This window comes from Calliphora vicina, chromosome 1 (genome assembly GCF_958450345.1).
Source record: "Calliphora vicina chromosome 1, idCalVici1.1, whole genome shotgun sequence".
Classification (NCBI taxonomy): domain Eukaryota; kingdom Metazoa; phylum Arthropoda; class Insecta; order Diptera; family Calliphoridae; genus Calliphora; species Calliphora vicina.
This window is the reverse complement of record NC_088780.1, coordinates 172,134,653-172,162,528: the sequence shown is the minus strand read 5'-3', so window position 1 is coordinate 172,162,528 and position 27,876 is coordinate 172,134,653. Positions and strand designations below refer to the sequence as shown.

Sequence of the window (27,876 nt, the reverse complement as noted above, 5' to 3'; positions counted from 1 at the left end):
TGGTAAATTCACTGGGTGGCGACAGTCGTATAGATTTTTTTTTCATGTTGTTGAATACAACTGTCAAATTTACTTGTGTTTTTTGTTGGTAATTAAATAATGTACCCAAAAGTAATAGAAACAGCAGTATAATTTGACAGCAATGTTTTCAATAACAATATTCCTGTTGTTGTGATACTAACACCATCCTGTTAATAATGCCCCTAATACAAGTATACACAAAAAAACAAAATGAAAAATCACGAAAAGTACAGTATATGCTGAAAATTAATATAGCTATTCGCAAATTGACTTGAAACAAGAATGTGTGTATTAATGTTGGAGCGATAATAAAAGACGCGTAAAACGAAAATAAATAATAAAAAATCTATTCTTTATCTTTTTTTAAATTTACAAACTTGAAAATATTGTTAGATCACAATTGTTGTGTCTTAAAAGAGATCAAATAAATACACAAAGTAATGACATCAAGTAAACGAATGTTGAATATAAAGGTGATATAAATAAAAAAAAAGTGACAAATAAAATTAAACTAATTACCAATATCTAACAAAAAATGACAGCTAGTAGTGTCGAATTTTTCCCATGTCGTGCGCCGTTGATGGGTTTACCACGATCATCTACTAGCCTTGCCGCAGCAAATACTTCGAACAGCCTTGTGAACTCTATACATCCTCCAGCCGCCAAAATAAAGGGTATTAGTCGCAATTTATTTGGAGCACCCGACCCACTAGAAATGAAAAATCTCTACCAGCAAGAAGCTGAACGACAACGTTCATATGTTTTACAAAGATACAACTTTGATACAATTAATTCAAAACCAACAAATGAAAAAGAACGACAACAGCAACCTACAGATAAAAATTATACCAACCAAACCACAAACAACCCCGCAAAGCCTCTCACCCAAATTCCCACTTTGATTGAACTAGAGTTGAGGCAACACGAACAACGTTTGCAAATTGAAGAGCATGGACTTAATCGAACATCTTTAGATATGAATCCACCAAATGAGACAATTCCCAACGAGACAAAAAGTGGTTCCAAGGTTACTCGTAGATGTTGCGAATACTCACTTTCCCTATTGCCAGCAGCTGAGCGCCAGAAGCCCTACACTAGACAATCCCTTCTAAAAGGTACGTAAATCAATATATCATTTTACTTGAGGTATACTACGTGCTGCTTTTATAGACCGAACATTGCTTTTCATATACATATGTCCATTAGGGCAGCGCTGTAACCAAATGTTGGTCATATCAATATGCCATATTTGCGAAAGCTCTTGTTTCCGTTTTTTTTTTGAAACAAAAACCTCGCCCATTTTTCAAAATAAAAAAATATATATAATTACTTTTGGGTATAAATCAAGATCAGCGAAACAGCTTGCATTTTTATAATTTTTTTGGTGTTGATAGCTCTCATAATTAGAAGCACAAAAACGTTAATATTTATGCCAGCTCTCTCTTAGTTTAAGAGTTATATAAAGTCAATACATATAATAGTACATTTCTCATATATTTGGAAAACAAACTGATCGTTATGGGTATCATTGAATAGTGCTTCACAATACCTTTAATATGATATATAATATGGTACATTTTATTAATATTGTGAACCAAAAATTCCTTTTTGAATTTATATGACAGTACTTCAGATACACCCCAGAGTTAAAATTCCCTTCACCCGGCCGAAGACCGACAATACAGAATATGTGAATGTTAACAGAAAAACAAATTATGAAAATATAAACTGTTACGGAGATCTAGATTTGTTCCGATTTACGATAAATAAATGGAAGAATTAAGTTATAAAACTATGACATAAAAGCCAACGAACGAATAGAATCAGGCCGAAAACGGGGTTCTCATCCCGAAACCGAACTTATATACGGACAAAAAATCGTTATACGGCATAATCTGATGCAAACCGATATTCTTGAAGATTTTAACACATTGTAGGTGCCCTGTAGCACCACATTTACATGTATTTTGTTTTTGTTATTATAGGATTTAATTTCGATTTTGGAGACTTTGTCTACATGCTTAAAGTGTCATATTGTTAATATTATTCGTCATTCCACAAATATACATACATATACAGTACGGGCTCGATTTGTGCAACTACCTATTATTGCAACTGACCGATTAGCGCAACAGCCTATTTTTTAACATTACAGTCTTTATAACTGCAACTTTTTCAAAAAAACAGACGCGATAAATGCAACTTTATTTATTTTTTCATATGTAATATTATTCAGAAGTTATTCTATTCTCTTCTCTATTTATTCTGCTTGTTTTTTAATCGGAAGCGTAATTCAAAACTATTTGTCAAATCATAGGCACCTAAAAAATACTTTCACGACGACACTGCTCTCATAGAGTTTTGGCTGTTTATTCACAGTTATTTTTTATTAAAATATTTTTTTATTTATTCGAGTACATATTATATTTATTTACACCATTATTTTTACTTTGTTTTGTTTAATAAATGAATTAATTACTTTTTGTTAATTAAATTGCATGTTTTTGTTAAAAAAAGAATAAAAAATAATAGGTTGCTTATTGCAACATTTCGAATATCGCAACAACCTCGATTTCCTTTCAGTTGCGCAAATCGAGCCCGTACTGTATTCCGTCTTGTCCTGAAGGCCCCAAATAATTTACATACATTATTGATGCATCAATATATCTGTCATAGTCCAACATTTAAAATAGAGAAAAAATTTATGGAAGTTAAGCTCTTAATATACCTATCATTTGTTATTTTAATGTTTAAGGATGTTTGCAAGATTATAAAATGAGTTGCAAAATTCTAATTTTTTTAGTTTAATCACCGCTAATATATTTTAGTTGATTATAAATAGAAATATACGGGAATTATACAAGCCATATTTTAGTTTAGCATTCCAAAATTAGATATACGTATTTATAAAAACTATGTTTCAAATTTCAAATATTTTTATTTCTATAGGTACTAAGTTATTTTTCCGAAAAAGGCGCCAAAAAAATCTTCAATTGTTTTTATTTTTTCATTTATCACCGCTAATGACGAAAAAATACATTGAAAGATTTGTTTTTGCATAACGAAATAAGTAAGAATCGAAAATGGAAAAACGCGCCTAAAAAATAAACATTATCACTTATGTGTTAGTGTTTTGACAGAGATTTTTGTTAGTGTTCTGATTAGCAATATATATGTAGTTTTATTTGGGATTTTCTTTTGTCATGTGTTTTGCAATTCTTTGCGACACCTTTTTCGTTTGTTTTGATCTATTATTTTATATACATATGTATGCATATATTTTTCAATTAGCTTTTAGGGGCAATTTTTAAAATCTTCTGTTTTGATTTATTATTTGTTATTCATTATTTGCATCACATTATTAAATAGCATGTATTTTATGCCGCCACAAAGTATTCCAAAAAACTCAAGTTACTTTCACATTAGGTGTTGGTAGGTTAATATTTATTTATTGTTTATTTAATGTCAGATATGAAATCATCAAAAACAGTACATGGAGTTGCATCCATGGCAATAAGTACAATTAAGAAAAAAAGTACAATTTTAAGTAGAAATTTATAACCGGTTATGGCCAATAGGCTATGTTGTTCAAAATAAATGAATAAAACAAAATTGTATTATTTTAGAACAAAAGCAATTATAACATAGAAGCAACAACTTATGTAGTTAAGAACAAAGTATACCGTTAAGTACTTATAATCAGTGCTGCTGTAAAAAGTTAGTTCATTTTTGATATTTTCTATTTCTGATTTAGTTGTTGGACAATACAAAGTAGCTTGCCAGAGTAACAAATATAATTAATTTGACGAAAAATATAATTAATTTATAAAATTTAACTAAGGTCTGGTAACTTATCAAAATTTTAAAAATAGTTTAGGCATAATCAATGTTTAAATATATTCTTTTCATACAAAAAAAATATTTAAACATTGATTAAGCTTAATTATGTTTAAAATTTTGATAAGTTAAACGGCCTAACTATGTATTTAAAATCGAAATTAATTTATTTTTAAGTTTATTGATAACAGTTTTTTTGAACAATGTTTTCTTTTTTAAAATCACGTGGATTTCAGAACAGGCCTGATAAGTTTATTTAGTGTTTTTACTCCTAAAAGAAAGTGAGACTAATAATTTTACTTGAATTTTGATGAGGAACTTTTATTTTACGTTTTGAAAATTCTCCCCATTTATCTTCTATTTTTTTTTTTATTTATTTATTTTCTACAGCCTATTGATGTGTGTGAAGATAAATTCGTATTTAACTAGCACAGACAAAAACCACATTTTTTAACATTGCTCATTTTACAGTCAACAGAGCACTGTTAATCACTTAACAGTCTTGATAATTGAATTATAATACAAAAATACGTCTGAAATAGGTATCAGAAATAATTTCAGAAACAATTTCAGAAATATAAAAAATTAAAAAAAATATTTCAGATGTTTTTTTTATAATATTAAAAAAAAACATTTTGTAAAAAGTCACTTTTATGATGAAGTTTAGGCGACGAATTTGGAAAAATATGGAGTTGCACACGTAACCCACTATATACGAAGGGTAGTCCAATGGGTCCTAAATGCGACTGCATAAGTCGAATTTCTGAAATAATTTTGGAATTTGAGAAAAACAGTTTTTAAAAAAAGTCTATTTTGAAAAAAGTCACTTTTATGATGAAGTTCAGGCGACGAATTTGGAAAAATATGGAGTTGCACACGTAACCCACTATATACGAATGGTAGTCCAATGGGTCCTAAATGCGACTGCATAAGTCGAATTTCTGAAATAATTTTGGAATTTGAGAAAAACAGTTTTTAAAAAAAGTCACTTTTATGATGAACTTCAGGCGACGAATTTGGAAAAATATGGAGTTGCACACGTAACCCACTATATACGAATGGTAGTCCAATGGGTCCTAAATGCGACTGCATAAGTCGAATTTCTGAAATAATTTTGGAATTTGAGAAAAACAGTTTTTAAAAAAAGTCTATTTTGAAAAAAGTCACTTTTATGATGAAGTTCAGGCGACGAATTTGGAAAAATATGGAGTTGCACACGTAACCCACAATATACGAATGGTAGTCCAATGGGTCCTAAATGCGACTGCATAAGTCGAATTTCTGAAATAATTTTGGAATTTGAGAAAAACTGTTTTTAAAAAAAGTCTATTTTGAAAAAAGTCACTTTAATGATGAAGTTCAGGCGACGAATTTGGAAAAATATGGAGTTGCACACGTAACCCACTATATACGAATGGTAGTCCAATGGGTCCTAAAGGCGACTGCATAAGTCGAATTTCTGAAATAATTTTGGAATTTGAGAAAAACAGTTTTTAAAAAAAGTCTATTTTGAAAAAAGTCACTTTTATGATGAAGTTCAGGCGACGAATTTGGAAAAATATGGAGTTGCACACGTAACCCACTATATACGAATGGTAGTCCAATGGGTCCTAAATGCGACTGCATAAGTCGAATTTCTGAAATAATTTTGGAATTTGAGAAAAACTGTTTTTAAAAAAAGTCTATTTTGAAAAAAGTCGTGTGCAACTCCATATTTTTTCAAATTCGTCGCCTGAACTTCATCATAAAAGTGACTTTTTTCAAAATAGACTTTTTTTAAAAACAGTTTTTCTCAAATTCCAAAATTATTTCAGAAATTCGACTTATGCAGTCGCATTTAGGACCCATTGGACTACCATTCGTATATAGTGGGTTACGTGTGCAACTCCATATTTTTCCAAATTCGTCGCCTGAACTTCATCATAAAAGTGACTTTTTTCAAAATAGACTTTTTTTAAAAACTGTTTTTCTCAAATTCCAAAATTATTTCAGAAATTCGACTTATGCAGTAGCATTTAGGACCCATTGGACTACCATTCGTATATAGTGGGTTACGTGTGCAACTCCATATTTTTCCAAATTCGTCGCCTGAAGTTTATCATAAAAGTGACTTTTTTCAAAATAGACTTTTTTTAAAAACAGTTTTTCTCAAATTCCAAAATTATTTCAGAAATTCGACTTATGCAGTCGCATTTAGGACCCATTGGACTACCATTCGTATATAGTGGGTTACGTGTGCAACTCCATATTTTTCCAAATTCGTCGCCTGAAGTTCATCATAAAAGTGACTTTTTTCAAAATAGAGTTTTTTTAAAAACTGTTTTTCTCAAATTCCGAAATTATTTCAGAAATTCGACTTATGCATTCGCATTTAGGACCCATTGGACTACCATTCGTATATAGTGGGTTACGTGTGCAACTCCATATTTTTCCAAATTCGTCGCCTGAACTTCATCATAAAAGTGACTTTTTTCAAAATATACTTTTTTTAAAAACTGTTTTTCTCAAATTCCAAAATTATTTCAGAAATTCGACTTATGCAGTCGCATTTAGGACCCATTGGACTACCATTCGTATATAGTGGGTTACGTGTGCAACTCCATATTTTTCCAAATTCGTCGCCTGAAGTTCATCATAAAAGTGACTTTTTTCAAAATAGACTTTTTTTAAAAACTGTTTTTCTCGAATTCCAAAATTATTTCAGAAATTCGACTTATGCAGTCGCATTTAGGACCCATTGGACTACCATTCGTATATAGTGGGTTACGTGTGCAACTCCATATTTTTCCAAATTCGTCGCCTGAAGTTCATCATAAAAGTGACTTTTTTTAAAAACTGTTTTTCTCAAATTCCAAAATTATTTCAGAAATTCGACTTATGCAGTCGCATTTAGGACCCATTGGACTACCATTCGTATATAGTGGGTTACGTGTGCAACTCCATATTTTTCCAAATTCGTCGCCTGAACTTCATCATAAAAGTGACTTTTTTCAAAATATACTTTTTTTAAAAACTGTTTTTCTCAAATTCCAAAATTATTTCAGAAATTCGACTTATGCAGTCGCATTTAGGACCCATTGGACTACCCTTCGTATATAGTGGGTTACGTGTGCAACTCCATATTTTTCCAAATTCGTCGCCTAAACTTCATCATAAAAGTGACTTTTTACAAAATGTTTTTTTTTAATATTATTATAAAAAAAAACATCTGAAATATTTTTTTTAATTTTTTATATTTCTGAAATTGTTTCTGAAATTATTTCTGATACCTATTTCAGACGTATTTTTGTATTATAATTCAATTATCAAGACTGTTAAGTGATTAACAGTGCTCTGTTGACTGTAAAATGAGCAATGTTAAAAAATGTGGTTTTTGTCTGTGCTAGTTAAATACGAATTTATATTCACACATAGCCTATTGGACATGTTACAAATTTCTACTTAAAAATTGTTTACATAAAAAATATAAAAAAAAATTATTTATAAAATAATTAATAATAATAATCTTTTACAATGGCAGTTGTAATGGATGTTCTCATAGATAATAAGAATACTTGTAATATAATTAGTTATTGGCCAAATGGCTACATACAGTGGTTGACAAAACAATGGAAACTTTTCTTTATTCTTTATTATGGCATTGACAAAACAATGGAAACTTAGGTATTATTTTAACAAATATGGTCTAAACTTTGCATAACTCAATATTTTATTGGGTATTTTTTATACCTGCTACACATCGACGATGCATTGAACCAATTAAAGAGTCAATGTTCTCCTTTTTGCCATTCCCTTATAACCGCCCCCGATAAATCTTTCTTCCTGTTGTAATTTTGGGTCCTTATTTTACGATCTACATGGGATTGAGATCTGTGGGATTGAGATCTGGCGATTGGGCAGGCCACTTCAAAACACGTACCTCGTTGGATTGTAACCACTCGGTTACAACTAGGGTATTCAATTAATCGGGTCTCTGGTTTAATCGGTTAATCGAGCAAATAATTAATCGAGGTTTAGATTTATTCGGTTAATAATCGGTTAATTTAAAATTATTCGATTAACCGAATAATTTCTATTTTCATTTTAAATTGAAAATACAACAACGAATTTTGTGTACAAAAACATAAAAAACAGCAAATAAGGTATTTGAGATCAGTTTTGTAATTATTTTGTATTTGCTGCAACAACGTCATAACTCAAAATCCGTGTTTTATGAACTGAGTAATACAAAATATGCGCTGATCTATAATCTTTCATATAGTTTTCAAAAAAGTCAATTATTTTTTTGTGAGAGTTTTGTGTGTGTTTTTTTTTTGTTGTAAACATCAAAATTAAAATTCATGTTTTCTCGTATATTTCATAAGTAAAAATTTGGGTTAAATAAAGATTACAAAGATATTAACATCTACTATTTATATTTCTGAAATCGCATGATTTGTTGAAAATTTATATAAGAAATAGTAAAATGTCATAAAATATTCAAAGACATTTTTTGGAAACGACTTTTTTTTAATTATTACGTTGTTGCAGCAAGAGATCTTCTGAAATAATCTTTTATAAAAAGAATATAATTTAAACGATTTTTTTCTTCAGATTTAATAAAACTTTTCTTGGAAAAAAACTCTCTCGCTGATTGTATATGTTGGAGAAATCAAAAGCATGATAAAGAATATTCCATTTTGGATTGTTTTAGATTTGGCGAATCTAATAAGGTGACCTCACGAGAACAGCTGACTTTTATTCTTGAATTCGCCGAATTCGTTCAACTGTCAAAATTCCTCATTTGTTTACAATTGTTAACTGTCATTAAATTATAATTGTACAGCCATATGCATAAACATTTACAAAAGGTTTATAAACCAATTATAGGAAAATTTTCATAAAGTTGTATTCATAAACGATTAATAGCTTAAAATACCTTTGATAAACAATTGTTAAATGTAAAAATTTTATAGTAGGTTCGACCCTACTTTAAACCTACTTTAAGGAATTCTTTTTGCTTTTTATCTTACAAAAAGAGGATACTATTGCAATTTCTAAACACAATTTCCACTCCGCTGGCGATTAAGTTCCATTTTAATAGTATATGATTTTGTTTGATATTCCTCCGGCAGTGAACTATACAGTGCCAAACTTAAGTATTGGCACAGGATGCTCATTGTACTTTAAGATCGATTTAAAGGCCATATTGTTGACATTTTTAATAAAAAAATATATTTATCAGATAGATTGATGAATTTCCTACAAAATACCACCAACTTTATTTCAACAATTTTGCAATATTATTTACTAATAATAAAAAGACGAAAAATTCCCCAATTCCGTCGAACAAAACTATTGGCACACTTAACCAGATTCTTCAAATTTTATCAATCTATCCACTTTTTGTTCATAGAAAATGCCATTTTATCTTCTTTTATTTAACAGTTTTCGTTTCTAAAACTGTTAATGTCAATTTGTAAAAAATTTGCACAATAATTATTAATTTTGCTGAAAATAGCTAACAAAAAAATGGAAACAACAGAATCTGAGCGCAAAATCATTTTTCACTTGCACAATCAAGGAAAATCGTATGCTGAGATTGTAGAGATTATGGAAAGGAGCCGTTTTACAATTCGGATTATCGCGCAACGTTTTAAGGGAGCATCAACAATTGAAAGTGCTAAACATACAGGTCGTCCTAGATACTAAAGTGAGCGTAAATGCAGCCATATAATCAAAAAGGTCATGTTATGTCCAAAAATATCTTTAACAGAGGTTGCTGCAGAGATTAAAGAAGAGTTTGGGAAAGAAGTTCACGCAGCAATAGCCAGAAGAATGCTCCAGAAGACAAACTATAGTTGTCGTATTGCTAGACGTAAACCATTTATTTCATCTGTGAGCCAAAAGAAGCGTTTAGAATATGCCGTTTAGAAATTTACGTAAGCCACATGATTTTTAGCACCTAGTGCTACTCTCTGATGAAAGCAAAATTAATAATTTTCGCTCTGATGGGCGTCAAATGGTATGGAGAAAACCCAATAAAGAGCTGGAAAAACAAAATATTGCTTCAACAGTAAAACATGGTGCTGGAGAGGTAATTGTGTGGGGTTGTATGTCCGCTGCAGGGGTAGGAGAGCTGGTGTTCATTGACGAAATAATGGACAAAGTGAAATACAGTACGGGCTCGATTTGTGCAACTACCTATTATTGCAACTGACCGATTAGCGCAACAGCCTATTTTTTAACATTAGAGTCTTTATAACTGCAACTTTTTTCAAAAAACAGACACGATAAGTGCAACTTTATTTTTTTTCATATGTAATATTATTCAGAAGTTATTCTCTTCTCTATTTATTCTGGTTGTTTTTTAATCAGAAGCGTAATTCAAAACTATTTGCCAAATCATAGGCACCTAAAAAATACTTTCACGACGACACTGCTCTCATAAAAAATGTTGGCTGTTTATTCAGTTATTTTTTATTAAAAGATTTATTTACACGATTTATTTGTACTTTGTTTTGTTTAATATATGAATTAATTACTTTTTGTTAATTAAGTTGCATGTTTTTGTTAAAAAAAGAATAAAAAATAATAGCATATATAGTGGTTGCTTATTGCAACATTTCTAATATCGCAACAACCTCGATTTCCTTTCGGTTGCGCAAATCGAGCCCGTACTGTATATGAATACACCTCAGAAAAAGTGCCGAAAAGTTAATTTTACCATTTTCTTTCACTTTTCAAAATGACAATGACCCCAAAAATTCGGCCTATACTGTACGTATGTGGCTTTCATACAATATTTCGCATGCCCTACCACACCCTCCACAATCTCCGGATCTCAACCCAATAGAGCATCTGGGGGAAGAGCTAGATAAGCGAGTGAAAAAGGAATTAGTTGAAGAATGGCAAAGTATTGGGTCAGATATCACAAACAAGTTGGTGGATTCATGCCTAAGCTACTCGAGGCAGTTATAAAGCAAAAATCACTTGCAACTATATACTAAATTTTGCAATGTTGCTTCCTAAATCAAATGTTTTTTTAGCTTTTAATGAAGTGTGCCCATAATTTTGTTCATTGAAATGAAGTATTTTTTATGTTGTTTTGTTATTCATAAATAGTGGTATTAAATTGTTGGAATGAAGTAGGTAATATTTTATAGGAAATTCAACAGATAGACTGTATCTGAAATATTTTTTTTTATTAAAAATCTCTACAATACTGCCTCTAAATAGACCTTAAAGTACAATGAGCATCCTGTGCCAATACTTAAGTTCGGCACTGTATGAGGTTCACAAGTGAGTTTGATTGGCATTTTTGTCATTTACTTTTAACCTGCAACGCTATATAGTAATAAAATGTGTAAACATTGTGGAAGAAGGTCCACAGAATCTAATATACCCACTCCGGAATTAAAACTATGTGTTTCCACATAGAAATTCATTAAATTTTGTTAAAATTTAACAAAATGTCAATAAAAATAAATTAATAAAACAAATTATAAAACAGTGATGTTATTTTATCACAGAATATTCGTCATTCGAATACTTTAAATAATAATTGAAATGAACTATATAAAAAAGTTTGTACATCAATACATTTTAGCTTAATATAAATTTACTAGAATCAGATATACATTTTTTTATCTAAAAATTAGTTGTTATCTTCAAAAATTTATTATTACTAAAAACAATTAATGAAAAAAAGAAAATTAACGAATATTTTATCCTAATTGAAAACAACACTAACGTCAAAAAAGGGGAAATAAATGAGAAGCATTGCCAGCTTAGACAAAAATCAGTACATTAGTTATTGTACCTTTATCAAACTTTTATGAATACAATACTTTTATAAATGGTTTTTAAAGCTAAAGTGTTCGTTAACAAAATTGTGTTTTAAATCTACAATAAGGTTTTTTATGCATATAGTCGTTAGTTTTTAGTTTGTGAAATTTTTGTTTTTGCACAATAATGTATAAAAATCGGCCAAAGGCCGGGAGTACATATGTACATACAAAAATTATATTGTATTTTTTTTCTACTTAAAACAACATCCAAATATCGAAATTTTACAACATCATGTGAATTATATGAAGTACAAGTTGTTCAATGACCAATTCCAATTTAAACTTGATTTTATTGATAATTTTCTTCTTTTGGTTCAGATAAAACTTGAAAATAACTACAAAAAAATTAGTTTACAATTTGTTGTTATAAATGACAGCTGATTTTGACATTTGGACAAATTTTTCACAAAAACAAAAAGCAAATGTCAAACTACATATATAAAACATATTCACCCGTATGTCAAACTCTATATATAAAAAATAAGTGAATTCGCCTGTATTTATTTCAATTTGCCACTGCTGTCACCTTGTTAAATACGCCTTGGTAGTGTCATCGGCGAATATTGACATAATGGCGTTCCGGCGAATATTTGTTATATATGCAGTTTGACATTATCGCGTGCTAGTTCTGTAATCAGCTGTTCTCGTGAGGTCACCTTATTAGATTCGCCTTGGACACTACCTTATAATTAATATACCTTGATAGAAGCCATCAAGGCGTATTCAAAGTAAATTAATAAAGTAGACTCAGTAGAACAGCTGACTATTTTTTTTACTTTGGTCTGAACTGTCAATTCACTTGTGGTTGTTGTGGCGAAAAATACAACAAGCCCAAAAGCAAAAACAACAACAGGCAACTTTGACAGCTCAGACCTTAAACCAAAAACAAAATTGCTTGTGGTTTTTGTAAATGTTGTATTTGTTGTAGTACTGTCGCTACTTTATTAATTTACTTTGGGCGTATTTAACAAGGTGACAGCAGTGGCGAATTGAAATAAATACAGGCGAATTCACTTATTTTTTATATATAGAGTTTGACATACGGTCGGATATTTTTTATATATGTAGTTTGACATTTGTGCGTGCTATTTCTATAATCAGCTGTGCTGCCGATGGCACCTTGGACGCCATAGTGAAACTTATATATACCCTTCTCACCTTCGTGAGACCATATAAAGTATATATATTCTGGATCCTTATAGATAGCGGAGTCGATTAAGCCATGTCCGTCTGTCTGTTGAAATCAATTTTCTGAAGGCCCCAGATATCTCCGGGATTCAAATCTTCAACAATTCTGTCAGACATACTTTCGAGAATTTTGCTATTTAAAATCAGCAAAATCCGTCCATAAATAACGGAGATATGAGCAAAAATCCGAGACAACCTCTGAAAATTTCATCAAAAAACACATTGTATTGCATGCTTTGACAAAAAAGCAACAAAACGTATGTTTGGATGTGCATGCTTTGCGTATTTTGTTTTTTTTTTGTGTTTTGTTTCTTTTGGCGTTGTTGTTGTTTTTTATACAACTAAACGTTTGTTTGGTTGTGTGTTGGTTTTTTTGACAAAAAAGCAACAAATCGTATGTTTGGATGTGCATCCCAGCAGTTCTAGGAGACAGTACCGAACTAGTGAGTTTACCCATCATTTAGGGTGGGAGCTAGTTACTTCAATAGCCACGTGACTAGTCATTTTAACACGGGCATGTCCTAGGCAGGGGGTCAATTGACCCTTTTGATTACAATGTGACTATCAGATAGCTGATCGAAAGTAGTCAACTTTTCTGGTGGGTAAAATAAAGTGCAGTACAAAAAAATGTTTGAAGTGACTTCACCATAGGTTACTAAGAGGCAGTAAAGTGACTATTGAGTTCATGCTATTTTACATGGGATATCGGTATACTTAAGCAAAAATAAAAATAAACTGTATGAGAATTATATTAACACAATTTGTAACAAAACCAGTTTGTACGAATTACACACAAAACATTTGTGACTACACTCTAGATTACTTAGAGACACTTAAGTGACAATTGTCTTCAGCTAGATTACTTGGGATGCATAAAGTAACCAATTGTCTTCTCTCTGCACTACAAAGTGCACACACGTGTCAAATGTCCAAAATATATAAAATGGAGTCAGCCAAGTGATAAGACATTTGTGGCAATTACTGTCTTTAAGGGATACATTGACTACTTGCTTATGCATATGCTTTGCGTATTTTGTTTTTCTTTTGTTTCTTTTGGCGTTGTTGTTGTTTTTTATACAATTAAACGTATGTTTGGATGTGTGTTGGTTTCATTGCCTTGCGTATTTTGTTTTTCTTTTTTTTTTTGGTGTTTTGTTTCGTTTGGCGTTGTTGTTGTTTTTTGTGTTCTTGATAAATTTAGGATGCTGTACGCTGAAAGTGGGCAATGTACATACAGTCAGCGTCAAAAAAAAGTGTACAACTTGTTTTTACATTTAAAACGTTTTATTTACATATTAAAAAACAATTTTTTCTCAAGTTCTAGTATATTTAACAAAACACTTAATTGTTCTCTTGCAATATACAGTGGTGGCCACCAATTTAAGACAAATACTTGAATTTTTTTCATCAACTGAATTTTAAGTGCGATAGAACCAAAATAAAAGGACCTCTAAGGGTATGAAATTTATTATTAATGTTTCTAGTTTCTGAAAAATGTTTGGACAAATCGGTAAAACATATATGGACAAAGATATGTGGAAATACGTTGACCCACCTCAGCGAACATCCGCTGTTAATAACATGATATGACCGAAACTAATGGAACTAGAAATACGAAATTTGGTCCGAATATTTTATAATAATAAAAATATAATGATATAAATGTGAGAAAATATGTTTATTTAAAAAAAAAATTTTTGGTCAAGTTTTAGAAAAATTTTATGTGTTCGTGGTGAATATGTATGAATTGACACAGTCGAATAAAACACACTTGTGTGTTAAAACAGTCCTCATGCATACATATTTGTGGAAATATTTGAAAAAATAATTGACAATCACGTGGAATTTAGCAAACAATTTTTGTCTTAAATTCCTGGCCACCACTGTACATCTGCTCAAAATAATAGATACACCAAAATTTTTTTTTTAAAAACGAAAAAAAATAATGGTATATTGTAAAATTATAAAAAAAATTCAGTCGATTTTTATTTATAGTTAAAAGGAGAGTAAAAAACAAAAACAAAATATTTCATAATTAATAATAAATATTATAAAGTAAATTAAATTTCTTAAATTTCGAAAAATTTGGTGCTCATAATAATAGATACATTTTTAAAAATTCTTATTAAACAAAAGCTAATAAATTTTATCTTAAAAAAATTAGTTTATTATTAAAGTAAAGCTAGTATCCAGTATATCCACCTTTGTTTTGTAAAGCTTTCTCCACTCTTCTGGGCATACTGGATATCAAGTTCTGACACTTCTCCAATGGAATCTCGTACCATATTTTTTGCGTTTTCTCCCATAAATCGTCTTTATTTTTGAAAACTTCCTTCGAAAGCCTTATCTTTAATTCAGTCCACAAGATTTCTATTGGGTTTAAATCAGGGGATTGGCTGGGCCAGCTTAAAACAGGTACGTTATTCTCCAAGAACCAGTTTTTAACTAATCTTGAACTATGTTTTGGGTCGTTGTCCTGCTGGAATGTCCATATTAATGGCATATTTTCCGATGCATATGGAAGCATTACGTTTTCCAATATGTCTCTATACCCACTAGCATTCATGGTATCTTCTATTCGGAATATCGGACCAACACCATTCCATGAAAAGCAACCCCAAACCATTATGTTTCCCCCGCCATGTTTTACCGTCTTTTTTGTAAATTTAACGTGGAATTCTTTTCCTTTTGGTCGGCGTACATTTCTTTGGCAGTCGTTTCCAAACAAATTTATTTTTGTTTCGTCGCTCCATAAAATATTTCTCCATTTTTTTTCGCCTTCACACCCGGACCATTGTAAGTGCTCTTTAGCAAATTCTAATCTTGTCTTGATATTTTTTTGGCGCATTAGTGGCACTTTTCTGGCAATTCTTCCCGGCAATTTAGCTTGTAAAAGACGACGACGAACTGTTTGTGGACTGATTTCGTTACATAGCTCCGCAGAAATAGCTTTCGATGATATGAAAGGGTCTTTTTTAACCATAAGAACCATCCGCCTATCTGTTTCTGGACTGGTTTTCTTTGGTCTACCGCGAGTTTCTCTTTTTTGTTTTTTAGATAAAGCATTTTGGACAAAATGTAAAGATCTTCCTATGCTCTTTGCTATTTCCCGTAATGATTTTCCTTGATTTCTCATCGTTTGAACAATTTTTTTCTCATCTTCGGTACAATGATGATTTCGTCCCATTTTCTTCAAAAGAGTCCTATTTTTTATAAAATTGTTGCTAAAATTTAAATTATACTTACTGTTTCACGTAAATAGGAACAAAAAATTGCACAAAAAAAAAATTGTATATAAACAAATTACAAATTACTGATGTGTATCTATTTTTATGAGCAAATAATTTTTTTGTAATTCAAATAAATTCGTTTTTAAAAATCAACATGAAAGCAAATAGTTGCCAGATTTTTGACTGACATGACATTGCCAGATAGAAATTTTAATAATATGATGTATTCTTAACGCTTGCGAGGAAATTTTCAATGTTACCGCCATTTAAATTTTTTCCAATTAGGTGTATCTATTATTTTGAGCAGTTGTGTACGTCTTTACTCATGCACAATTGTATGTTGAAAAAAAAATAACAACAAAAATAAAAAAAAAATAAACCAAACGCACTCAAATACATACAACTTATGAACGCGTGTCTTTGATTTGTAATTCTCATTTCATTCCACATTGTAGAATGTTGTTGTTGGGTGTTTGTGCTGTTTACGTACAGTGATGTTAACTTTTTAATTTCGATTACCGTACAGCCCTAAAAAATACCGTTTTTTAAGTAAAATTACCGTATGCAAAGTTTTGTACAAAAATAATAATATTTTCTTATTGAAACAGGTTTATTACTTGAGTTATTAAAATTCGGTATGCTACAATTATGATTTTAAAGCAACTACTGAATCTTACATATAATTTGTTTTTAAAATTTTGCATTATTTATATTTTCTTCTCAAAATATTCAATGTGTATGTAGGAAAATGATAAGATATATTGCATTTTAGAATTAAATTATTTTGATTTCATTTATGCCATCTGTCAGTTTTTAATGTGATTTATTTAGATATCGGCTAATAATACAACATAAGATAAAAAACACTTTAAAAGTAAATACTTTTTAAGCAAACTCCAAAAAATTATAGTACACATTATTACCCTTCCCCACATATAAATTATTTCACGGACACGCTTGAATAAACAATGTTCTATTCCAAAGAATATATGGACGACAACAAAAACTTCACAAAAAAGATAACGCATGTTGACACAAAAAATTATTTACCACATCTAACTTTTTTTTGGAAATTTTTAATAACATTTTAATTTACATACATTTACAATGCTACCGGCTTCGCCCGGTAGCATTTTCTAGTTTTAGTTCTTCAAGTTTCTCCAACCCACGCACACCAGCCTGTTCTTATTTATATGCAAATATCTAAATTTGTACTGCATACTTTAGGGATCTTTTTATTACAGTTGACTGGATTCACAAAAAAAAGAATTTCCGAGTTTTACCCGGAATTTTTGAATTTTTTCTTTACAAACCATCTCCTAAATATCGAATAAGTCGAATAAAAAAAAATCAGCCAAATCGCTCCAGCCGTTCTCACGTGATGACATTACATACATGGACCATTTCATTTATATATATATAGATAAATACTACTTTTTTAAAATTAATATACATAGATATGAATATTGATAGATAAATAATTAATTTAATATCATAATTTATTTATTTTTAGAAAGCTTTAACATACGCAAAAATAAAGTATGTGTGACGAAAAATGGAAAAGACTGTAATGGTAAAATAATATGTTTGGAAAACAGTCAAAACTCTCATCGAAATCTCGAAATATTACAGTTACCTAAACCAGAAAAATCTCTACAGAAAGAATGTAATATTAATGAAAATGGATTTGAATTGCGAACCTGTAACGAAGTTAACAAACAGGAACATGATGAAATCGAAGCAAATAAGAGCACAACTATTAGCTGCAACGACAATTGTACAACATATTCATTACAACTTGTGGTATCAACTCAAAATGTATCGTGAACATCTACTCCTTTTTATTTAAGACTCCAAAATATTTTGCGTAAATCTGAGTAGGAGGATATATAAAATTATAAAATAATTTTATTGAAAAAAAAAAAACAAGAGGAAACATATGCGCTGGGACGTTATTTCAATGACATTTTCCCTACTCACTAAAAATTGCAATTGTTTGTTTTAACTAAAAACAAATTACTAATAGTTTACAGGAATTCAAATTTTATACATTTGAAGTGAACTTTCAAATGATCTCATTTATATGCAAACAACAAACTACTTTTAATAAATTATAATTATAATAATTACGATAATGGTTTTTTTAAAGTTATCTTCAGAGTTCTTAAAACAAATATTAACTTCAATTAGAAAAATAGCTAATGCTTATATTTTTATGACATGTAAAATGGTAGCATTTTCTATTTAACTTTTAACTATTGTACATTTTATTATAAAATATTGTTTTTCTATTTACTAATGTATATTTTTCAATGCATTTTAAATCATAACTATGTACTAATACTAAGTATTTATTTGGGGGATTCAAACGGTCTGCTATTAGGTCGTATTGTCATAATGTCGTAAAATATTTTTTTAGTTTAAACAACTTTTTGTTGGGTTTCAAACAAAAAAGTTATAAACTAATAAGACTTTTTGAACTGTGTTTATTGGTTTGTCATAAAATAACACTTTTTTGTTTGCAGCACAACAAGAATTTGTTTAAACTAAAAAAATATTTTACGACATTATGACAATACGACCTAATAGCAGACCGTTTGAATCCCCCAATTATGTTTTATTTGAATTTTACACTTAAAAATGTAAATGTAAAGTAATTCTTTATGCATACTAATAACATTTGTTTTAATTTAACATCAATCTACCACTATTATATTCCTTCTAAGTATGTATACACTACACTGGGCATACTTTTCGAAAAATTATCCCTGTATAATATTGATTAAAGAAAAGATTTTACAAACAATAGAAAATATATTGTTAAGAGAAATTGTTTTATTTAAATTATTGCATAAAATAATAAAAACAGAAAAAATTAAAAATTGTCGGCATTAAACACGTGTAGTTTTTTTTATCTGTTATAGTTGAGAGTTGAAGTGAGATAAAGTTCAAAAAGTACTGTTTGAAAAATGGTAGCAAATGTGTGGAAATGTTTGTTTTTGAACAAATGAATAGAAATATTTTGGGGTTATATGTATGTATTTGTGGATGAAAAATAAAACAAAGTTTTTGGTAAAAAAAAATGGAAACAATTTTTCTAGAAATATACATTACGACCTATTCGAATACCTACCTAACATATTCTGCTTTTACACAGGGCAAGTTTCTTGGATTTTCTTTTAAACTTGCTCGTGTGTCTAAGACAGCAAGTCTGTGTTCAATTTTGTATGTCAAAACCTAATAGACGCCATAGTACAAGCAAGTGTGTATCCCTCTTCTTTCTTCTTGCCTCCCTCTCCTATAAAATCTAGACTTGCGCAAGAAAACTTGCCCTGTGTAAAATTAGACATACATACAAAATTTCATAAAAAGTTCAAACACAAACATTGAAATACGAGATTTTTATATATTAGAAAGAATATTTTTTTGTAATACGAGATTTTTATATATTAGAAAGAATATTTTATATACATACAGTGAATGTCGTATTCAAATTTTATTCATTAGTTTTAGAAAGTTGATGTTTTGGAAATATTTTAAAATGCTATTTTTATATTGTGCTATTACCTATCAGAAAATTGGGTATAATTTTAATTGCCCTTATCCACAACTAAAAAATTTGGGTAAGACTGTCAGTGCCCAGAATATCAACGCTTCATTTAAAATCGTAAAGGCACTAAAAAATACCAAATGATACCCTACAAAGTATTAGGATTATTTAATATTAACATTTTTTTTAATTTTTAAAGTTTTAATTATAATTGTACGAATTTAAGTGAAATATGAATTTTGTGATGTTCTTTAATTTTCATCAATATTTTTTTAACGAATTGAGGTTTTCTTAACTTTTTTGTTGAAATACATATTTTTTGTTCCAATTAATAAAATGACTTTTAATTTTTTATATAATCACCTATTATTGCCTGTATAATTTCATAATATTTAAAAAAAATATGTTGTACGATTTTGAGTGACACTCACTGTACATATGTATGTATTTTTTTGCATATTCGGACGTCATGGGCTGTGTGTTTGGGGTCATTGTACTGTTGAAAATAGAAATGTTCCCAAGCTTTAACTTTAGAGCGCATTGTAGTAGGTTTTCTTTTAAAATATGAAGGTACACTGTTTTGTTCACTGAACCGTCGATGAAAACTAAGTTTCCTACACCAGATGCAGCCATACAACCCCACAACATGACCCCTCCTCCGCCATGTTTGACAGTGTTTACTACATTGTTCTTTTCCAATTCAGTGTTTGGCCTTCTCCAAACTCTTACTCTATCGTCCGATTGAAAACTACTTACAAACAATCTTACAAAATTAAATCTGAAGATTTCTGGAACGGAATACTATTCTCAGATAATATTTTTTAATCGGAGTAACAGTTTGGAGAAGGCCAAACACTGAATTGGAAAAGAACAATGTAGTAAACACTGTCAATATTAAACTATTAAAAAAACTATTTTCCTATTAAAATTTAGAAACTGTGTGCATATTTTTGTCCCTTTAAAATCAAACTTCGAAACATTAGTTAATGTGCCAACTTATATTTAGTTTTTCCATATATTTCAATAATTTATACGTAAATAAATATTTTTTGAAACCCGTACGAATGTTGTGGCCTTCGTTTAAAAAATATGGAAGATTAAAGATAAATATGTATGCTGTGTGAATATTTAAGTCCGGCACTGTAAGTATGACGAATTTAAGTTATCAATGTATTTTTGGGTTTCAGAAAGCTGCCAAAGTATCAAAAGACACGTAATTACTCGGAATTGTCCCTAAATTATGAAGAATTAATTGGTCTTTCAAACTGCATTGTTAGGTTTTTTAATTTTATCTTATATATAAACAGGCCACACGTTTTTTTTGTGGTACACTTATAAGTATGTTATTGTCCACCAATATTGATGAAACATATATGGTTTAAAAGGTTATTTTCTCTAGATGTGCACAATATAAATTTTTTTTAAAAAAATCTTTTCATAAAAGTGGTAAAAAGCATTTTAAATTTGCTTGAAAAATAACAACAACATGTTTATGCACATCGAAATTCACGTGTATTTGTACACAAACGTTAAAAATATTTTTGCGTATATGTACTCAAAAGTAACTGTATAATTTCGTTATTAGTGGTCGAATTTTGATCACCAGGCGATCCTAGTTTTTATACAAATTTTAAATGTTATATAGCGTTATTTACAAAATTTACTGAAAAATTATGAAAAATTGTAATGTAGGGCACCTTAATAAGCCAATTCATTGCAAAAACTAATAGATTTTGCACACAAAAATAAAGCTTGGACATTCTTCTTTTAAAATGTAAAGAAAATCTTGGGTTTTGACAAAGTTATGAAGAAAACTAAAAAAAAGTCCGACAAACCCGATTTTTGGCAAAAACTCGACTTGAGCGATCTCTAAACCTCTTCGCTATAAGCTTTATATGAAAAAAACGTAAAAAATTGGCAAAGGGGGCATGGTTTGTGGAACTTCTGAGGAGTAAATAAAGCCCTTTTATTTAAGTATTTGATATTGTTGAAAACATTACGACTTGTATTTTCAAATACTGAAATTCCTAAAACGGGGAAAATGTGTTCCAAAACTGAGTTGTTTGAGAAAAGTGCTTACTGTGTGTGACGTTGTTTACCGTGTGATAGTAAAAACACTTTGTAAGTATTTAAGAAACATATGGGATTATACAAATATGGAGCTTTTTCGTGGATCGGTTGATAAAACTTTAAAAAATTAAGAGAGGGTGTAAAATTTACCACCACCTCATAAGTTATAGGTTAAATCGGCCAAGTTTGGATAGGTCTGGGGGTATTGTGGTATACATGCCACCAAATGTGACTCCAATTATCCAACCGTATCCGAGTTTTTAAAATAATTAAACCTAAAAGATGTCACTTCTGTTCTTATGTTGACATGGGAGGAGTTATCGTCAGATATGATAAATAAATGTTGGGTTCCTCTATTAGGTGGTAGTGTGATTGCAGAAGATAGTGATGACGAATAAGAAAATCTGCGATTTAGCAGTACAAAAAGCCAAAAGTACATGTACAAAACAAGCAACCAGTAGCCCGTTTCTGTATTTCTCGAATCGAAAAACTTTCCGCATGAAACGATTGAATTGCAACAAAAACAGTGTAAAATGAAACAAAATATGTTTTTTCTCGCACAAGTGTTTCTGCATCTTGAGTTTGGGAGAATTATCTGTCATTTAAATGATGTTCCAGCAATTATTGGAAGGATGTGAGAAAAAGTGTTTCTGTAACAATATTTTGCGAAAAGTTTCTCACAAGAACTGTCAAAACAAGTCACATTTAAAATTGGTGTTAGAAAAACATGGAACCCAAATCAGCCGAAAATGTAAGTAGCACAGAGTTTGAATAAAAACAAGTAAGAGTGCTATATTCGGCTATGCCGAATCTTATATACCCTTCACCTTTGTTGTGGATGCATTATTATTTTTTATAATTAGTATATACATATGTATGTACATTGCCCACTTTTAGCGTACAGCATCCTAAATTTATCAAGAACACAAAAAACAACAACAACGCCAACGCCAAACGAAACAAAACACCAAAAGAAAAAACAAAAACAAAATACGCAAGCCAATGAAACCAACACACATCCAAACATACGTTTAATTGTATAAAAAACAACAACACCAAAAGAAACAAAACACAAAAGAAAAACAAAATACGCAAAGCATGCACATCCAAAAACATACGTTTTGTAGCTTTTTTGTCAAAGCATGCAATACATTGTGTTTTTTGATGAAATTTTCAGAGGTTGTCTCGGATTTTTGCTCATATCTCCGTTATTTATGGACGGATTTTGCTGATTTTAAATAGCAAAATTCTCGAAAGTATGTCTGACAGAATTGTTGAAGATTTGGATCCCGAAGATATCTGGGGCCTTCAGAAAATTGATTTCAACAGACAGACGGACAGACAGACAGACGGACATGGCTTAATCGACTCCGCTATCTATAAGGATCCAGAATATATATGGGGGATTTCATGTCAAGTGAACCAACTTTTGAAATCGATGTCTTCCGATCGGGATGAAATTTGCACCAAGGTTAGCTCTATTGGATAGTAACTCAGACACAATTTTTCAACAACATCGGTCGAGAACTCTCTGAGTTATAGGGGGTAAAATTTTGACAATTTGGTCAAACAGGGGTTTTTTCTTATCCATGTAACTTATTACCTATTGTTCTTAGCAAAATGTGTTCCAAATAGTATAGATAGCTATTTCTTCGATCTTTCGAAAAAAAATATTTAAAAAAAAAAAATAAAAAATTTTTAATATTTTTTTTCCGAAATCAAAAACTTTTTTGACTTTTTTTTAAAATACGCTATTTTTTTTTTTTTCTTAAAATAAAGTTTAGATATTTTCCTTGAACACCTACTTGGTCGCTTAGTGGGATGCGAGTGGGATATCTATCAAAATAAATATTTTGTAACTCAAAACATAAAATTTTTGACTTTTTTTGCAAAATCAAAAACTTTGTTGACTTTTTTTTTTTCAAAATGGACCCTTTTTTAATCTTTTTTTTTAGGTCAAACAAAAGCTTAGATATTATCCTTGAAGACCCTTTTGGTCGCTTAGTGGGATGCGAGTGGGATATCTATCAAAATAAATATTTTTTAACTCAAGACTTACAATTTTTGACTTTTTTTTTTGCAAATACGATTTTTTTTCCAAATGGGCCCTTTTTTTAAAATTTTTTTTGTAGTCAAAAGAAAGCTTAGGTCCATTCCTTTAAGATATTTTTAGTCCCTTAGTGGGATGCGAGTAGGATATCTATCAAAATTAATATTTTGTAACGCAAGACATACAATTTTTTAATTTTTTTTTGCAAAATCAAAATTTTTTTCCAATATGGGCCCTTTTTTAATTTTTTTTTTGCTCAAAAGAAAGCCTAGGTCCATTCCTTTAAGATATTTTTAGTCCCTTAGTGGGATGCGAGTGGGATATCTATCAAAATAAATGTTTTAACACAAAAATTGTATGTCTTGAGTTACAAAACATTTATTTTGATATATATCCCACTCGCATCCCACTAAGCGATCAAAACCATCTTAAAGGAATAGGCCTAAGCTTTCTTTATAGCAAAAAAAAAATTACAAAAAGGGCCCATTTTAAAAAAAAGTCAAAAAAGTTTTTGATTTTGCCAAAAAATCAAAAATTGTATATCTTGAGTTACAAAATATTTATTTTGATAGATATCCCACTCGTATCCCACTAAGGGACCTAAAATATCTTAAAGGAATGGACCTAAGCTTTCTTTTGACTAAAAAAAAATTTTTAAAAAAGGGCCCATTTTGAAAAAAAATTAGAATTTGCAAAAAATAAGTCAATAATTGAATGTCTTGAGTTACAACATTTTTATTTTAATAGATATCCTACTCACATCTTCCTAAGTGACAAAATAGGTCTTAAAGGAAAAGACCTAAGCTTTCTTTTGAGCAAAAAAAATTTTTAAAAAAAAGTCCCATACTGGAAAAAAATTTCGATTTTGCAAAAAAAAATTAAAAAATTGTATGTCTTGCGTTACAAAATATTTATTTTGATAGATATCCCACTCGCATCCCACTAAGGGACTAAAAATATCTTAAAGGAATGGACCTAGGCTTTCTTTTGAGCAAAAAAAAAAAATTAAAAAAGGGCCCATATTGGAAAAAAATTTTGATTTTGCAAAAAAAAATTAAAAAATTGTATGTCTTGCGTTACAAAATATTTATTTTGATAGATATCCTACTCGCATCCCACTAAGGGACTAAAAATATCTTAAAGGAATGGACCTAAGCTTTCTTTTAACTACAAAAAAAATTTTAAAAAAAGGGCCCATTTGGAAAAAAAATCGTATTTGCAAAAAAAAAAAGTCAAAAATTGTAAGTCTTGAGTTAAAAAATATTTATTTTGATAGATATCCCACTCGCATCCCACTAAGCGACCAAAAGGGTCTTCAAGGATAATATCTAAGCTTTTGTTTGACCTAAAAAAAAAGATTAAAAAAGGGTCCATTTTGAAAAAAAAAAGTCAACAAAGTTTTTGATTTTGCAAAAAAAGTCAAAAATTTTATGTTTTGAGTTACAAAATATTTATTTTGATAGATATCCCACTCGCATCCCACTAAGCGACCAAGTAGGTGTTCAAGGAAAATATCTAAACTTTATTTTAAGAAAAAAAAAAAAAAAAAAAAAAATAGCGTATTTTAAAAAAAAGTCAAAAAAGTTTTTGATTTCGGAAAAAAAATATTAAAAATTTTTTATTTTTTTTTTTAAATATTTTTTTTCGAAAGATCGAAGAATTAGCTATCTATAATATTTGGAACACATTTTGCTAAGAACAATAGGTAATAAGTTACATGGATAAGAAAAAACCCCTGTTTGACCAAATTGTCAAAATTTTACCCCCTATAACTCAGAGAGTTCTCGACCGATGTTGTTGAAAAATTGTGTCTGAGTTACTATCCAATAGAGCTAACCTTGGTGCAAATTTCATCCCGATCGGAAGACATCGATTTCAAAAGTTGGTTCACTTGACATGAAATCCCCCATATACTTATATATACCCTTCTCACGAAGCTGAAGGGTATAAAAAAGAAGTTTTCCGATGCGAGAAATACAGAAACGAGCTACAGTAATGATTTATTTGTTCCTTGCCTTGCATTAATTAGTTCACTATCTCGACTCCAATGTACATATCTCTCATTTGGTACAACAACGTCATAAATCAAAAAACACAAATTTCGAGTTAATAGTACCAATGTATAGTAAATAAGTTGTTTTAATAACTGACAAAGTCTTGTGAACAGCTTCCAAAATTACACGCAGGATCGCCATAGAAGCATTTTGTCCAAATTTCATAACCTATTGTCTACTACTAGCAATGACAGGTGGCATGTCACAGTGTCCATTGACATAATGTCCATGGACATTATGACACCCCATAAAGTGACATTATGTCCATGGACATTATGTCATTTCGGTAGTGTCATAATGTCCATGGACACTTTTGAAAGTGTCATAATGTCCAAACTAATTTTTATAAAATTTTTGATCCTAGTAACAGTTTATATTTTCATATATTAGAAAACTTCATGTAGCGAAGCCGCCTGCTGCGTTCCATGGAGGAGAAAGCCCCTAAAAGCGGCCGCAGGTCGCCAATAAGAAATACCTTTTTCTGCGATACCGAATAGTTGCTCGCCATGCTACTGAGTGCAAAAAACTTGTCTTTGTAAATAAAGTTTTTCTGCGTGGCGGCCTACGGCCGCTCTTAGGGACTTTCTTCTCCATAGAACGCGGCAGGTGGCTTCGCTAAATAAAGCCTTTCTTGTAAATAAATTATTAAAAAGTATTTTTTTCAAGTGAAAGTTCTTAAATTTTTTATTGAACTCTCTTTTTTTGTCAAATTTATTCCTAAATTCATTTTAACACTTTAACACTTTTACTTTTTTAAACATTAAATTTGTGACGTCTGAACTCTACAAAATTCAGATAACTAAAAATCGCAGCTGTCGTCTTATTACTACTTTAAATTTACAACAGTAAATTCGATAGAAGTTAAATTAAGACATAAATACTTAAATTATTTTTTAAATATCATGGACATTATGTAACTCCAAAAGTGTCATTGTGTCCATGGACTTTACGACACTTTACACATGGACATTATGACACTATCAAAATGACATAATGTCCATGGACATAATGTCATCTTTTGGAGTGTTATTTTTCGAAAATATTGCAATTACATATCGCACTTGATCAACAAGAGGGTATTAACTCAAAATTTTTAAAATTTCACTTTTTGCAAGAAATCAACTAACAACATCAATATCTATCTATCTACTGTACAAATTTCATTATATTCCGATTGCTCTTTCATCTCGAAAACGACATTTGAGACCATTTTCGTGATAATGTAGTGACAAGTTAATACAAAAGTTGAAATTGAAATGCATCGTATGTTTTCATAAAAAAAGTATTATTTTCATTTGAGCCTTTATTCAAGTTAAAAATAATCAAGTTGTTTTATTTAAGTTTGGTTGTATTTTGAGTTAATAAAATTTTCACATTTTTTCAGAAAAATGATATAACTCAAAATATATATTTTTTTCGCAATAATTGAAACAATTTAAGAGAAAAACAATGTAAATATAGTTTTAAATGGTATTTGCCTACTATGACGTATTCGGATTTTTAAATTCTCTTAAAATGTAACCACAAACAGTTTTTAACCTCTACTGAAAATTTAAAAATTTTGTTGATCAAGTGCGATATATACATATGTACGTATTAATTTCAACTAATTATTTTAAATAACAAGAAGTTATATGGGAATACAAAATTAATATTTTAGTAAGAATTGTGCTAAATTTCCCAATTATTGATAAAATCACTGGGATAAGCTTGCTCCTATGCGCTGGTTTCACTGGTTGCTTAGGCCAGATATCATATCAAAAATAACAAATATTAAATAACTTTTTATTATTTTTGCAACAAATTACAGTAAAAGTTCGAATGTCAAAGACCTTGCACTGATATCGTCAACATATCGTCGCTACGCCAACAATATAACTTCCTATAATAAATTTTATTTCTATATGTAGAAATGCACATTAATCTCTTTGAATACTTTGGATCTAATAAGCATTGAGATTAGTTTTCTAAGAAAATTGAAGATTAATACAACTTTCCAATGTTCAATGATTTCCAATGAGTAAGGGCATTATTACTCATGTAAGGA

At 29.9% G+C, this 27,876-nt stretch overlaps 1 protein-coding gene across 1 annotated transcript; it reads left to right on the top strand.

Annotated features, from left to right (window-relative positions):
• The first annotated feature begins 216 nt into the window (after positions 1 to 216).
• LOC135948794 (uncharacterized) lies at positions 217 to 18,469 on the top strand. Its single transcript, XM_065498246.1, has 2 exons — positions 217 to 1,136; positions 17,619 to 18,469. The coding sequence occupies exons 1-2, from the start codon at positions 557 to 559 to the stop codon at positions 17,930 to 17,932; spliced, it is 894 nt and encodes a 297-aa protein (XP_065354318.1). The 5' UTR covers positions 217 to 556; the 3' UTR covers positions 17,933 to 18,469.
• The last annotated feature ends 9,407 nt before the right edge of the window (positions 18,470 to 27,876 follow it).

What these genes read in the sequence shown, in the direction of transcription:
- LOC135948794 (XM_065498246.1), top strand. Translation starts at nt 557, where the DNA reads ATGACAGCTAGTAGTGTCGAATTTTTCCCATGTCGTGCGCCGTTGATG. An exon ending in TAGACAATCCCTTCTAAAAG is followed by an intron (nt 1,137 to 17,618) that starts GTACGTAAATCA and finishes ATTTATTTTTAG; the next exon opens with AAAGCTTTAACATACGCAAA.